This window comes from Corvus moneduloides, chromosome 1 (genome assembly GCF_009650955.1).
Source record: "Corvus moneduloides isolate bCorMon1 chromosome 1, bCorMon1.pri, whole genome shotgun sequence".
Classification (NCBI taxonomy): Eukaryota; Metazoa; Chordata; class Aves; order Passeriformes; family Corvidae; genus Corvus; species Corvus moneduloides.
This window is the reverse complement of record NC_045476.1, coordinates 17,122,896-17,139,492: the sequence shown is the minus strand read 5'-3', so window position 1 is coordinate 17,139,492 and position 16,597 is coordinate 17,122,896. Positions and strand designations below refer to the sequence as shown.

Below are 16,597 nucleotides of genomic sequence, written 5' to 3'. Positions count from 1 at the left end.
CAGTATCCAGAAAATGAAGTATACCTTTGTCATTGAATTTTGTGTTTCAGCATTAAAACATTAATCTGCAACTACCACTTTACTTCAATGAAATTAGATATTAAACCAGCAATTTTTGTTTCAGATGGCAGTTAAGAAGATATAAAAAGATTCAGTATTTGTGGAATTTTATTTACTTTGTAATTCTGAGGCTGCACTCAAGCAGATCCAACCATACCAAAGACAACATAAAAGGTTGGCTCAGGGCTCAAATCACCATTTAACATAAAATTCTCTGAGAAGCAAACCAGCAGTTTATGGACAGACAGCGATGATGCGAGAGAAGGATAAGCACACAGAATTCCTGAGACCATCTATGGACACAGAATTTAAATACAGCTCTTCCAGCTACTTTCCTCAGAAAATTGACTGCAGAGAAAGAATTTTTCAGTGTAGTATCATCCTACCACAACGTTCACTTCAATTGTTTTAATAAACAGCACACCAAAGACCTGCAGCAGCTGGAAAGAGCTCTTTTACAGCCTTCCCAAATGCTGTACAGGGTATCATCACACCTTAAGTTTGGACACAATCTGCTGAGGCTTTAAAGATTTACAAAACAAGAAAAGAAGAATAAGAGAGTTTAGAGCTAGATTTTTAGCACAGCACTTGGGATTTGGATTTTTCTGTTTTTCCATAAAAACAAACAAACAAAACCACAAGCCCAAGTATGTATCTAAGTTTTGATCAACTGACTGTGACAGCAGCAAAAAGGGATGCAATACAGTTTTTACATATATAATTAACTGAAAAGTAAACAAAACTTGAAAGTAAAATTTACACCTTGGTGCATCACAACCCACAACCTGCTGATTTTATCTAGAAAAGTGTAATTTCTAGTGTGTAATGTGAGTTTTGGTGCATGCTGTCCCACCTGCCTTTTCTTTTGAATTAGTGCCAAGTGCCAGCCTCAGCAGGGTGACAACAGAACCTTTAGGGATGCCAACCTGTGGGTTGGCATGTTCCATGTTCCTGCTATAGGAACAAGTGCTCCCAACCTTGTGAAACACCAAGACAGGCATCTCCTTGAGACTGAGGCATGGAAGAATAAAAAGAAAAACTATCTCAAGTTTAACTTCCCTCACTCTGTATGTCTCCTCAGGCAGTCACATAAGCATAACCCTTCAGGCTGGCAAAGGCAAGAGGAAGGAAAGCAAGTGAAGCTGAAGGCTGTAGCTTTTACTGAGGAGGCTGCAGTGGGTGACTGATGAGGAGCTGCCATAGGCACAAGAGAGCAGATGAGCTCAGCGAGTGGATGAGCGATGAGCAGAGGGTCAGAGGGACAGCGCTGTGTGACCACTGGGCCACTGACAGGGCCACGCTGCCTCTTCTCAAGCTCCAGCTCCCTGCCTAAAGCAAGGCAGCCACAGAGCCTGGCTGTGAAAAGCCCTCCGGGAGGAAGCGCTGCAGTCCTCTGGCATACTCTGTGGTGCTCGTGCCCATGAGCTAACACATACTACAGCAGGAAAAGCACAAAGCCTCAGGGAAGGATGAAAATGCCATTACAAGTTAGATTGCAGCACCCAGGAGGGATGATCAGTACAAAGTCACAGCCAGGACAAATGGACTTATCTGGATGACAGAAAAAAGACAGTACTGATGAGTACATCTCATGAAGTTTTTGTGAGGAAGCTTAAAGTTGGTAGTCACACTGTATGAGATGCAAATCAAGATCAAGAAACAGAACAGTTGCCCCTGGTTTTTTTTTATATCCCATATATACAGAGAATAAAACTATATACTTACATATCCACACACATACATAGTCCCCTGTGCCTAAAGCACAATACAGTTATGCATGACAAACATCTATTAGCTTTTCCAACTGGATGCAGATAACCAAGAACTGATATGGATAGTGCCAAGCACATTGATAGAAGTTCAGTGGTGAGGTTGGGGGGAGGAGGGAGCACCTGTATTCAATTTCAGCAGGAAAAGCAAAGTCACTCAAGAACCTCATTTACTGTTACAACACTTTACTGCAGGATAAACCTTCTTCTAAATACTTAAAAGACAAACAATAGTTATGTGCAACACTGTAACATTTCTGTTGTATCATTAATCATTTCTAAACAATATCCCAGTGATCTTTCAAGCTCTCTAGAAAACAAACGTCCATGCAATATTACTAGACACATCAACCAACCAGTTGAGAGTCCAGAAAGTTTGTTAATTGTATTTTTGTTTCTATCAGACATAACATTTTATTACAGTATTACATAAGGACACTTGTTCCATGAGTCCCATCACATCAGTGACACTAAAAATACAAATGTGTCCTCGAGTCCATCAGACCTGCTGACTTTGCACTAGACTGTGACTATTCAGGTTGCCATAAAGGAGTTAGTTACAGGCTATTGACACACTCGTCACAACACTGCTTAGGCCAGCACCACCACCTCCCTGCAGCACTGGAAATAAATATTTGCAGAGCCAGGTGGTGACTAGAGCAAAGTGATTCAGCTGAACAATAACCCACAAAAGCAAAAGATGGCAACTGTGTACACTACACACTACCAGAAAACACACATAAAACTCTGCTCCTCAGCACTGCATTTAAACAAAATAGAGGGAAGTTATTTCATTTAACTAGATGATCTGAAGATCATCCAGAAGCCTTAGGCGAACCATTTTAAAAGGTTCATATTGAAATTCAAAATGTAACATGTAATTCTAGATTTAAAATAGGAGTCTAAGTTTCTAATCATGATTTTGATTACAAGCAGAAGTTGAAGCCAGATAATGTAACATCAAAACTCAACATAAGTAATAACCTAAATTCATTCAGACAGCTCCTCAACTTCTAGCTTTCATTCACAAAACTTACTGGAATGAATTAAAATATAGACTCCAAACACCCATGACAGTCTTCACAGCATCATTGTACACAAGCTCCAAATCTCTGCCAAAAGAGTTTACAAAGACAGGACAAGCAGATACAAACTATCAAAAGATGGGGGGGAGGGGGAATATACCAAAATTAAGGCTGCTTTACTTCTCAACAATCCCTCAGACATTTCAGCAACAAACAACCTTGAAGTCAGGAGTCCTGTGCATGCAACACTAAGTGCACCCACTCTCATGTAAGATTTCTGCAAAGCCTTCATGGAACTGTTCCATGTCTCTGCTTGTGCTCTTCTACACTGTTTTCAGCACTATTACACTTCCTTTTCAACGAGAGAGAGGTCGGCAACTGCCTGTTATTTAGAACACAGAAACACCATCAAATTTGCATTCTGCATTTTTGTTTTGCACCATTTCCTACTACGGACACTCTCTATGCTTGTTTGAATGCCTCTCTGCACTAACCTAGCACTTTCACATCTACCAGAACAGAACCATAATCTATTAGAAATCTACTGTCTTTCCCAAGAACTAGGTCAGAAGTCCTATTACGACAGGCTAAATTCAAAATTGATACACGTAATCTAACAGTACATTGTCCAGTTACTCACAATCACAGAAGTCATTTGAAAATCCTCAGTTCTTATCATCCTGAAAGACTGGTTTGTCCAAAATTATTGTCCTTAGCTTTATAACAAACTCCACATAAAGGCAAAACCTACTTCTCTCTATCGTTTTTAAATCAAACATACCTAGCAAGGCATGTCAGAGACATATCAGCTGCTTGGGTGCTAGATATGCACAGATTTTGCTTTCTTTTTTTTAAGCACAAATGTCTACTATTCCAGAGAGCTGCCTAAAAAAAAGGGAAAAAGTGTTTTGCATTTTATTCTACAGAGTCATACGTTCCCTGCCATTTTGTCATACTGCTGTGAAACAAATGATACTTTCTTTAGGATTCTACAGAATAACAGCACCTTTGTTCTATAGGCAAGCACTGCAATATCAAACAACTACCTAAATTGTAACCAGGTAAAGACATAGCAAAAGCAATTGTTTGTACCCAGAGTTATGTGAGAGAACAAGATATGATCAACTATTCTCAAAACAGTCTCAAGCAGAGTTTTACCTATTACAGTCTTTTCTATGTCCCTACTTCAAATGACAGAAGCACTGCCAAAGAGAAAAAGCAAGTCCCAGTATCTCCAGCTGCTTTCAACTTCGGCAGCAGTGAGACAAAACACCCATTCCTTTTCCTACGGCTGCTTTCCTATTTAAGCATTTACTCCATCATCCCTAAAGGTTCTGTCATCACCCTGCTGAGGCTGGCACTTGGCACTAATTCAAAAGAAAAGGCAGGTGGGACGGCATGCACCAAAACTCACATTACACACTAGAAATTACACTTTTCTAGATAAAAACAGAAAAATCAATTCCATATTATGACTGTTATTCCTTAAGTAGTGCAGCTTGAGCTTTGTTTGAGCTAGTAAGTAATTCCACCAGGATTAAAGGCACAGGTTTATTCATGTAAGTCAGTGCACTGGAAGTTCCATTTCATCGTTTTCTGCATGATATTAAGGTAAATACGGGTGCAAGAGTCAAAAGACTGTGTTGGCACTTGCAGAATTTTAACAGTGCACTAGATGTTCGTTTCAATTCTGAAAGCAGAACATGAAACTGCATGTACCAAGGAGATCTGTAGCTTAGTCAGCTGAGCATTCAAACACCAGTATTAGAACAAGCCAGTCAACTAAAACCAACTTGTCTCATAGGTCATGATTTTCTGACAACTGCCTCATAGAGATAACACTTGTGCTTGCTGTTTATTTTTTTAAGGAAGGTCAATCTGATTTGCAGCAGGGATGTTCAGAGGAACAAATGGGATATCGGCTATAGGCAGTATTAGTGACACACAGGGGCTTCTCATTTTAGGGTACCTAAATCCAGAATCAGTCACCTGGACCAAGAAGGAGAACTATCTGCTACCTGACTTACATACTAAAACTACAGAGACCAAGCTGGTCACAAACAGCACCACTGTAAAGTGAAACCACCCAGACCTGTTGACGCTGTGTAGGAAACCCCCCCCACCCCCACATATACAAAACCAGCCAGGGAAAGTATTCCCTAATATTATCTGTCCAGAACCTTTGAGTTTTTAGTGTAATTTAGCAAACATTTCAAGCTGTTTACGAAGTTCCAGCAGCAGCTACTGAAATTACAAAAAAAAAAAAATTAAATTAATGTTTTATAAAACTCCTTAAATTATAAAGCTTTTAGTCCCTTGTCATTGAAAGCTATTCTTCGCCTCATTATAATGGGCGCATTTCAGCATTTAACATCATTAGAATAACAAATGCTGTTTTTAAGAAGTTAAGAGATTAAAGGATGGTACTTAAAACATAATTCAAACTATTACATTATACATATCATAATGAACATGTTCAGTTTTATTAAGAAAAAAATCTTGCATGCTTCCTTCATACTGTCGAATTACTCATCTCTTGGACAAATGAATGAAATAAAATAAACAGCATGAAATTTCTTTTCGTAGAAGCAAACTAATTCTGTGCCCCACAAAACAGTGATAGCCATTTATTTCAGAGGTTTAATGTTTGACCAGCAAGGCAGTCTAACACCAATGATTTGCCACCAGTGACAGAGCCAAGAATGCCCAGATCTCCAGAAGATGCGATCTGACATCTACAGAAACACAAAATATTGTTTTCCTGATTAAAAAGTTACTGCAATCCCACAGAAATTGCAAAGGCAAGACAGAAAGAGCTCTTCAAGATCTTTACTACTCAGAATTAATCAAAGCAAAACAGCCATCCTAGTGATAATCCCCTTTAGTGCTTCACAGTTTATGCAATAGTCAATTACTAAAGAGGATGAAAGACAGAACAATCTTTGCAAATAGGTCACTGTCTATATTTATAATGATTAAAACCAGCTTGCTGCTAAAAGTAACTTTTAATAAGCATAAAAAGTAACATTAAGACAGCGCCATGTATTTACTCTTAAATACATTCTATGTCTCCTATGACAAAAGAGGAGGTAACATGCATCAGAAACAAAGTTACTTCTCATAGGTCGTGAATTAGCATTGGCAAAAGCAGATTTTAATTTCAGTCTGTAATGATTTTATTCCAAAGTATCATCCTCAAAGATAACACCTAAACATTCTTGACACGATCTCTGAACTTACCCAACTCTCTCTCTCCCTGTCTGCATACCTTCTGTCTCAAAACTTGTTAGTAGATTTTACCAGCAAACATTGCCCAAGGTGCTTTTTGAAGACCACTTTTAATATCGTCTTCTTCTGCTTCAGCTTTTCTTGCCTGTTTAGGCATGCCTGAACATGAAATTCCTGTTTCTTTTTTTTTTTTATACTTCAGAAAAATTACTCAGGTCTCTTGTTTCTGCTGCATACTGCTCAGACATCCCATCTGCTTCTTTCAAGTACTGTCCATATCTGCTAAAGAATGACTCTTTCAGAACTTTCCATATCCTTGCCCTTTCCCTGGGACCACGGCATCACACCTGACACCATTTTCATAAAATTTCATTGAACTTCATTGATTGTCAGAGCTTTTAGTGCCACCATATTCTCAGTGTGAATGCGCCCAGCTGTGCATTCACTCAAACCATTTCATCCAGTTCCAATTCTACCTGCAGTTACTGTCTACACCAGAGATTTAAATCTGGTTAAATTGAAGCTTGTTTCCTCTCAAGCCCTACTTCCTCTAATTACCTCTAGCCTTCCTACAGTTCAAGTCTATAAACTGACATATGGTTTGTACAATGCCTTATCCACCAGAGTGGCAACCAATAGTTTCAATTTCTTTGCATAAAATGCCAGGAATACTCATAATCCAGTCCTGACATTTCTCTTGACCAGACCCTTCACTACATCATCATCAGCAAATATTTCTGGTCACACTGCCACGTCTCTGTCCTTTACTTCACATATTTCATCTGCTAAAAAATCCCTTCTTTATGCACTACTTTGGAGGCCCTGGATCTTCCAGTATTTCCACAGCCAGCAAGCCTATGACTTCAAGACTGTACAGTTGCAGAACCTGCACTTCATTACCAGAAAGGATGAGGAGGATAATCTTCAGGGTATAATGTAACCACTTCTTAGAAGGATCTCACAAGAGAAGCATTCCTCTGTATCTCATATACTTGTACTCAAGGACAGTAAAAACACACTGAAGGTCAGGCTAAAACTGAATACCATCACCTCAACACCACCAAAAAGTTACTTACATGATGGTATTTTTAAGGTAATTCTAGCTTCTAATCTTACAAATTTAAGAGAAAATACCTGTAGTTTAGAGTTTATTATAATGCAGACTGCATAAAACTGAACTCCACAGCAGGCAGAGGAGGGAGAAGCAGTCAGTCTTGTGAAGTGAAATCCTGTTTGTGCGTGAAAGCCAGGAACTTGATGTTCTCACTACAGACTAAGAGCAATAAAAACAGCTTTCTGAGCCATTAATTTCTGCACAGCTGATTTCTACTAAACAATGCTCATTATTGAAAGAATTCTAAAAAAACTGCAGGCTGTTCCAGTGAGAAGACTGGCACTCTGAACATCTACACTGAGCTAACGGTGACATCAGTTCTACCACTGCTTTAATCCCCACGGCTACTAAATGTCAAACATTTTCATTGTATTTAAAGAGTTTGCGATTACACGTGATGAGATTAAGTTACAAAATAAGGCAAACTGCAAGGCACAGTGAACACCCACACTCTTGTTGCCCAAGAATTCTGATACTGGCAAGTTCTTCAGTAACATCAGTCAGAAACTGAGAAGCATTTTCCACAGTCAAAATGTGGCATTTTTAGCATTTGTTATTTTTAAACACTGTGAAAACTCCCCCCTTCAGACCTCCCATAACACAGGGTCTGCAATACATGCATTGCTGCCCCGCTCAAATACAAATTTATAAATTGGCTGTAGCACTGAATAAAGTATAGTGGGGTGGATTGGGAGAGGGGAGAATGGTGAAAAGATTAAGTGTCACTGCATCAAGAGGCACAAAGTCCGGTGGAAACTGAGCTGCAGGCCATATATTTATTATTGACAAAAGACACCCATGTAATATTAATTCCATCTGCTTTACAGAAGGAAATGCATCAAATTATAGTCAACACAGAAGAAGGAACTGTCCTAACATGTAACATAATTTTTAATGTGGTAAGCTCTTTACAGCGTGATATACTATCTAAACATTCCTTATTATTTTCATAATTTGTTTGGCAATTGATTAATATGGCAGTCAACAGGCCAACACATGCTTCTAAAATAAATATCTAATAATCATTTTATCGTGCCAAGTTCTAAGCTGTTCATATCAACTGCGCTGAGCTAGGGCAGTGCTGTAAAGAAAGTGCAACAAGGCTCATGGATTCTCACACTGCATAAGCAAGACATCACTGAAGAAATTAAATTCAGTAATCCTATTATTATTTGGGGGAGGGCTGATGAAGTTAAAACTAACATAAAACATACAAATATTAGAGACATGATGTCCCATAACTAGAGAAACTCTGAATATCAAGAATGAGGCCAAGAATACAGTAGGATACGGAAAAGCTACTGATTCAGAGTATTTCAATAAATATATATACATACAGTTCAAGACTCTGTAATTCACCTAATCAATCTTGTATCTTTAAGATCTTCCCACACTGACTCATTCCTAAGCAGCTTTGTCTTCATTGTTTCTTATTAGCAAAGTACCGATTCACAGCTCTCAGTGCTAAGACTTTTCATGTCTAAAGTTAGCATCAAGTTTGATTTGAGATCCTCTGGTACTCTGAACACGTGCTGGCAAGTGGGATTTACCATAACAATCAGTTTTTATCCAAGCAAAAACACTTTCACACTACAGATTAAGTTCAAGAGTAGGGAGCTTTTAACAGAATTTAAAATAATTTAACATGTCCCTACGGAAAGACGGGGGAGGCAAGTGTGAGGTGGGGGAATTATCTACATATACACACATTTATAAATATATGTGTAAGCACACATACATCACCGGTTTAAGAGCAAACCTGGATTACAACAGACTAATTAACTTGGTTACCCGTACCAGAAGTGACCTGATTAAGTCAGAGTTCTAATCTTTTGATGGGGGTGGGGGATGCCTGTTTAAAAAAAAATTAAAAAGTGAGAGAAACTGCTTTATTAAGGACAAAGGCCGTCAATGCTCAGTTTTAGCCTGAAGTGGGAGTACATCATTCCTGAGATTCTTCCATACTAATTAACAAACTCACATGTTTTGAGTTTTAATCCAGAGTAAAGTTGTGAGAAGCGGAATTGGCAGGGCTGACTCATTAAAACAGTCTACAAATAAAATGATCAAGCCAGAAATTAAACTCCATGTAAATCTTAAGTGTAATTAAACCCACTAAGACATTAATTTACAGTTCTTATGCTATCTATACACACGGAAAACTGACAGTAACTAGCACTATTATTTCAATAAGCCAAGTAGCGAGGAGTTACATCAGCAGGCTCCCTTCCTCTGAAAGAAAATATAACCCAAAATCAGTGTCATATTAAACCAATCTTAATACAGAAACACTACTATTCTTTCTTTAACTTTAAACCACAGGCTAATGTACCTGGAATTAATTCCCACAGGACAGTAATTCTGCAAGGACTAGACACATCAACTGTTTCGATTTCAGTAACAATTTCATGCTGAGAGAAGACATTTTTACTTAAACAATCAGAATTTTTTGGGGAATAAATCTCAAAACAGTAGCAGACAATTACGGCAATAACAAAACAAACCAGACATGGGGGCCATTTTTTAGCTTACCTGCACTTGTTCTGTGGAACTACTACTGAGTTCATCTCCAGACTCAGAATCTTGGTGAATTTTTTCTGAGCCTTCTCCTGCTGAATCACAAGATTGTTCATGCAAAAAGCTAGTCTTCTCTATTTCCAAGAACTCTGGGCATGGGAAATGACCCATGGAAATGGTTCTAAACTGATTGGAAACCTTGGGAGATTGCAACTCATTGTTAAGTTTTCCACTGTTTTGGGTAAGGTCCAGACTCAAACCAAAAGTTTGACAGGGGCTATTGTTCGGTCCCAGATTTTGATTGGCATCTCGAACTAAGCAAGACACTTGAACTGGAGAAGATTTCCCAAAACTAGAAAGCTCTGGTGACTTATTCACATTTTCTGTGGATCTCTGTAATCCATGTGTCAACTTCAAGGTGTTATTTGGCAGCATGCTTGCCTGCTTCACAGGTGGCATCAGTGCTTTCCGGGGTATTTCCTTCACATACTGTGCTGGCACATAAAAGGGTTTGGAATTTTCGTCTCTTTTGACTTGCCACCAATCATCATTAGTCTTTTTCACTAAGATGTATTTTTCCCCTTGCTTGATCACAATTTTCTTGTCCTTGGCCTCATACTCATAGTCATACTCCACTTGAATGTAAAATTGTCCTGGAAGCATCTTCCCACCCTTATCAGCCATTTCTATCTGGAAAGATTTCACCTTTTCAGACAAAAGGTAAGCGACATTCTGTTTCGGTGTTATTTTCCTGTTAATATTCAGAGCTGTAAGAAAATAAAAAAAGTGTATGTAATAAAGTGGCTGTTTAAGAGCACTCTGGAGAAAAATATTTTTTAAAAAATCCTGCCAATTCAATTTATGTCAACCTTAGATTAATTGATGGGAAAATGCAGTATTTTCAGATATCTTTCTCAGTGCTGAAACAGAAAATCAGTAAAACAACTTAGGTCACCGACTTAACTGTCCTATTCACACAAGCCTCCTGCTATCAAGTAGTTCATTAGCTTAATTAATCAATTAGTTATTGTTTCTATTACTGAATAACATTGATTAATCATTGGGGATTTGGTGGGGGGGCTGATCTGAGTCAATCTCTTGCTTACACATAGGCTTAATTTCTTTGTGAAACTCTGTTACTACACTAGTTTTAATCAAAATAATCCAAAGAAGACTTATTTACCTCACAGAAAACCTGATCTAACCAAATGTTTAAGGGCTAGAACTGAAAATGCAACCAAAAATCTCAACAGTAACAAAACAGGACTATGAACCAAAATGGATAATGAAGGAATTACTAATACATGAAAATTCTGAAAAGTACTTTTCAGCATCTTTATAAACCAGACAACTGCCACTGCATCCACACCCACAAACTACAAATTCTCTCTATTTAATCATGCAGCATGAATGTCCAAATTCATGGGTGGGTAAACATCAGTCTTGCCAACCTGCACTGAACACAATATAGTAAACTAACATGAAAGGTAGGATTTTAAATCTTGAAAATTAAAGCATTTAAGTAAAGGGCAAGATCTCCATCATTCACACAGAACGTGGGAGAATTCAAGTAAAATGCTGCCATATTTAGTCTTATAAAGATTAACAAGCACATCTTTTTATTTTTAAATGCATGTTTCACAAATGAGAAAATTTATGTAGAAACTTGCAGCTCTGCAAGTTAAGACTTTGTGATGAGATTTGTAGCCTTTACCCTGCCACAGAGTGGAACTAATGCAATTCCATGCAGGCACACACGTGCAGAGTGAACTCAGCTGCTAAATGGGACTAAGGACAGAAATAACAACAGAAGAGAACTTCTGGGGAGATCAAAAGCAGAAACCACCACGAATTGTTCCGTTTTCTTTTGCCATTTCTGGTATTTGATTTGAGCCTTGAAAAAAATACATTTGCCACATAACTCAGAGATAAAATAGAAAGTAAAAAGCTAAAGTATTACACCAAGACAGAAGTGCCCATCTTTAACCTGTGTCTCTCTCCCACAGCCCATGTTCTTTTACTTCGAAGAAGCATTTCCCAGGAAGCCACCACCATTTTCAAGGCTCCAAATAGAATCACAAAGTCAGATTGACAATTTTATCAGACTTGGCAGAAGGAATGATGGTACCACATTCAACAAAGCTGACAACAGGAACACAAAGCAGTAGAAAAGAATGCCAGGATTCTGGTGTTTACTCTCTACCATAAAGCAGTGCAGTGACATGCACAGTCTATTTACAGCCTCTGTACAAAACAACTTGCTTACCTGCTACTCTACATAAATAGGTGTTTTTAAGTGCAGCTCTGCAGTTGTTTAGCAACAGCAGCAGAAGGTAAACATGAACAAATTGCAGCCATTCTCACTCTCTTCCTAGTTTTGGAAGCTCTGCCATGCAAACGCTATTTTTTTCTTCTTAGCAAACCTGACTCCTTCCAACACTTCTTCAAAGCTGCTACCAACCCCTTTCATGGCTTCCAGGTCAGACACCAGAAACTGCAAGTCTTACCAAGCTGCAGTCTATCCCAAAGCTCTGTTACCTCAAAAAGCTGAAACATAAGACAAGGATCCATTCAGAGTCTCTTTCTCCCACACAGAAACCAAAGAGAGAACATAAGCCTCTGGTTTCCCACAGAGCTAACAAGTGTTTAAAAGCTTGGATTTATTCATTCCTCTCTTGATGGTTCCATATGACTATTTATTGAGAATGCATGCTTAACATTTTTTCAAGACAGAAAGGTTCAACAGGTTGTATGTTATGTTTAAAAAAACCCCAAAATTTTGAGTACAACTCAAATAAAACAGAACTGATACAAAAATAGCTCTATCCACTTTTGAAGTCAGTTTTGCAGCCTAATCCCTCTCCAAAAAACAACAACAAAAAAGAAACAACAAAAATAAGCAGCAAAATTTTTGGTCTTTCATCCAAGCTGCAAAACTATCAAGTCAATAGCAAACATTTGGTAATGCTGAACATATGATAAAAGAGAGACAGGCTGTGTTCAGCCAGAACACTAAAACAGTTTTACAAACAGATCACATCATCAGGATGGAGCAAGGCTCTAATTCTCCTCCTCAACTCAAAAAGGTAAGAAATATGTATTGTATAGGTGGGAAATTAACCCTGTAGGTCAGCAAACAACTACCATGACCTTGATTCCACAGATTCAAATGCAATAATTTTTATTTTGCTTGAATTTTTGTAATGCAGCTCTTGTGTCACAAAAGGTAGACTGCCTGTACTCTCTGTGTAGCCCAGGGCACAGCTAATTGTAATGTCCTTTCATGAAGCTGTCTCATATAATACAGTTTAAAGAGCCAAGGGAGCCTTGGTCAAACCTCTGCTGTGAGGGGCCTACAACAATGCAGGCGTGAATGCACAATATTGACACTTGGACTACTGACTTTATTGTGCTACTAGTCAACAACTGAAGTGATATGGCTGGTCAGTCCTTGTAACCTCATGGTATTTTTTACTCCTTACCATTTACCTCTCATGTTGGATGGCACCCACATTGGTAAAGAAGGTTGAATTAACCTAATTAGAGGATGAGAAGTACGAAAAATCATTTACTTCCACAGAGAACATCTGTAAGCTTTCATACCTTAAATAAAGTCTCAGTATCTGATGAAGAGATTAATAGCAAATGGCCTTACTAAGAAAACTTATTCATGAACACCAAAAAACAGACTCAGGCCTCACTTTCCTCCTGGTGAAGAAAACCCCAATTGCTACTGGGCAATTCATCTAAGGTGGGTCACATCCCCACGTGGACACACAAACCACCACTTCACGGAGCAGTCACGCTGTCCCACGGGAGCAGAGCCTGGCGATGCCAGGCACGGCGCCGGGTGCAGTAGCCGGTGGGAGACAGGCGAGCAGGGCTTTCACTCGACGCCCGGGCAGAGAGATCCCTCCGGACTCCGGCTGCCGATAGAGCCGTTCCCATCTCTTACTCAGCCAGCTGAGTAAGGCTGGCAATCCTGGGTGTTCGCAGAGGTCAGCTCCTCCCTTCCCCCACCCCTCCGCCCGCGGGCGCGCCCCTGCCCGAGCCGGCACTGCCCGCTCGGCTCCTCCCGGCACCGCGCCGGCACCGCCCGCTCCGTACCCAGCGCTCCGGGGAGCTCTCGCCACAAGCGGATGCACACGCAGCACCAGGGGTTCGGCATGCCAACACTTGCCTCTAGCTAGATTTTATGTGCGTCCCCACAAAACGAGACGGTTTTTATCTAGACCCGATGTGACAGCTCCAGTCACCCTCAGACAGGCAGGGATCGGAGAGCTGTAGGTCTGCTCAGAGCTAAGCCTTTCCTACAGCAACCTAAACCCTGCAGCTGCACCCTCACCTCCTTACAGCATCCAGTCTTAACTACAGAATGATGCTCTCTCGATTCATTCTCAAGCACATGCAAATGCTTGAGATGCATGGTCCTAAGACACAGAATCATAAATATGATCATATATGATACACATACAGTATGCTCATGTATTGTATGAGATATGATCACCCCTCCCTTCAGCATTATCCTAGAAGTCAAGATCCCCTCCCATCTTCTCTTTTGAAATTATCAGGCACAGACCATTTACTTCTCATCTTCCAGAACCAGGTAACTGAGACTTGGGAAATCACCTAAAACACTTTTTGCTGTTTATTTTCCTCTAGGAAAAAAGAAAAAACCCTTACTGGGGATAGGGGATTGTTACTTACTTTCTAATACAAGCAGATGATAAGTTGTTAAAAATGCCACTGAGTATTAATGGATTGCCTTAAATTTCTTTGTGTCACCTTGTTCACAGTGTCCTACAAAGCAGCAGGAGCTGACTTGTGTAATCTTTTTCCATTTTCAGCATCAAACTTCACCTACTACTGAAACGAGCCCTTCTGCAGTGCTGATACAGAAATAAACTCAATTATGAAGGCTAAATTAAGATAAATTCTTAACAGTTCAGGCCAGATGAGATAGCCTGGCTACACCTCAATAGATTCCATGATTCTGCTTCTCCCTGGGCAGTTTTCTTAGAAGTTCAGGCTGTATGTGCATGACCACTGCCTGGGAGACTGGTCCCTTGTAAGACTTCAACCCTATTCATACCTTTCTTCCCAAGGGGCACCACTGCTTGTCCAGCACACCTGACTCTGCAGCCAGTATTTTCCTGCAGACCAGTCCTCACCGACGCCTGTAAGAGCCACCCTCTGCAAAGTCTGCATCTAGAGCACGCAAAAGTTGCATACAGATAGAGGCAAATAGAAATAACATATATAACCGAAACACAGACAACTCAGAACCTGTATGAAAACAAGCTTAGCCCTTCACTCTTTCCTCAAAGATTACTAACACAGTTAGAAATCGAGCACTACTTTCAAGTAAACTACCTACCCGGAGCTCAAACACCTTTAAACGCTAGAGGCATAATAAGCAACCATTTAATAATTGCCCATGACTCAGTGCACTGAATAAGCGATGCATTTTAAACAAGTGTCAGGACAACTTTTCAGCGGCGCTGCAGCCCCCCCCCGCCCCGCACCTCGGCGAGCGAGCTCCCAGCCCCGCTCGCTCCTCGGCGCGGGCTTTTGTTGAGCTGTTGACTGCGAGGGCCGCCTATAAATAGCGCGGCACGGCCACCCCGACCCACCCGACCCAGCCACCCCGAGTTGCCGCGCTCAAGTTCACACAAGGGCGCCAGACCCCGCCGGCCCGGCGGGGGCGCCCGGGAAGGGCGGCGGGGCCGCCGCTGCCTCCCTTTGTTTCCCGCAGGTGAGCGGGCGCCGCTCGCACACGGCAGCGCGGGCGGCCCTGCCCCACCGCCCCCGGCAGCGAGGCCCGCGGCAGCGCCCAGGTGCGGAGCTGCCTCCCGGCGCCGCCAACTCGGCGCTCCCGGCGCCGCCCGCGGAACGGAGCCACCGCCACCGCCGGGGGCAGCGCGGGGCGGCGCCGCCCGGGCCCCCAGCGGGCGCGGGGAGCGCTCCGTGAGGCGCCCGGGGAGCGGGAGGAGGGAGGGCGGCGCCGGGGGGCTGCGGCCCCGTGCGCCAGTCCGGGCGCGGACGTGCCCCCACAGGGCCACCCAGCCCTGCCCGATTGTCCCGGCGGCAGCGCCGCGCTCCTCCCCGCCCGCGCCCTCCTCTCTCCGGCGGGCCGAGGGGCGCGGCGCGGCCACCCACCTGCCGCCCGGGCCCCGCTCCGGCTGCGGCGGCTCCCGCTCCGCTCCCGCCGCGGCCCCGGCGAGTGTCGGCTCCGGGGCACGGCGGCGTCACCGCGGGTCACGTGCCGGGGCGGGCCCGGGCGGGGGCGGGGCGGGGGCGGTGCCCGGGACCGCCCGGCCCCCGGTGAGGAATTGGTGATCGCACCGGCCGGTCCGTCCGTGCTGCTGTCCGTCTCACCGTGGGCTGCTACAGTGCTCCGCTGCGGCTGCTGGAGCGATCCCATCAACTTCTAACTGACGTGGTCGTGTGAAATACCCAGACCTTTCTGCCCCTGATGAAACGAACAGAGGGAAAACAAAAACCACACACCCTCCTCGCTGCAAACAGGGATCCGTCTGACCGTTTAATAGATGATACCTGAAGAAACCACGTTTTTTAAATAGTTACCCAAAGAGAAATAATAAGAATTAGTCCTTGACATTTATTTCGAGTTAAATTGCTTGGTATCTCTTACTATATTAAAAAAAGTTTTCAAACATTGTTTGAAAATATTTAGGTGGCCTTCATAACGTTTTCAAATTGTAAGTAATCTTATCGTTCTCTTTGAAAAACTGGTATCTAGTTCTCTTGGTTGCAAAGATAACCTTGAAAGCATGAACCGACTGTAACTGATAGAGCAGTATCTGAATGAATCTGCAAACCTGAAACAATGGCACGGAGATGTGTAAACTGTCTGCACTCTA

At 41.8% G+C, this 16,597-nt stretch overlaps 1 protein-coding gene across 6 annotated transcripts in view; it reads right to left on the bottom strand.

Annotated features, from left to right (window-relative positions):
• ARHGAP12 (Rho GTPase activating protein 12) overlaps positions 1–15,970 on the bottom strand; it is a 76,307-nt gene extending 60,337 nt beyond the window's left edge. For 4 of the 6 annotated variants that reach the window (XM_032100374.1, XM_032100383.1, XM_032100393.1 and 1 more), the window contains exons 1-2: positions 15,873–15,970; positions 9,729–10,480 (exon numbers count right to left, since the gene is read on the bottom strand). In XM_032100374.1, coding sequence (XP_031956265.1) covers positions 9,729–10,397 — 669 coding nt within the window. In that variant the 5' untranslated portion in view covers positions 10,398–10,480; positions 15,873–15,970. Of the gene's footprint in view, positions 1–9,728; positions 10,481–14,805; positions 14,922–15,872 lie in introns of all 6 variants that reach the window. The other 2 variants (XM_032100409.1, XM_032100417.1) reach the window with 1 other exon arrangement.
• Positions 15,971–16,597: the final 627 nt, after the last annotated feature.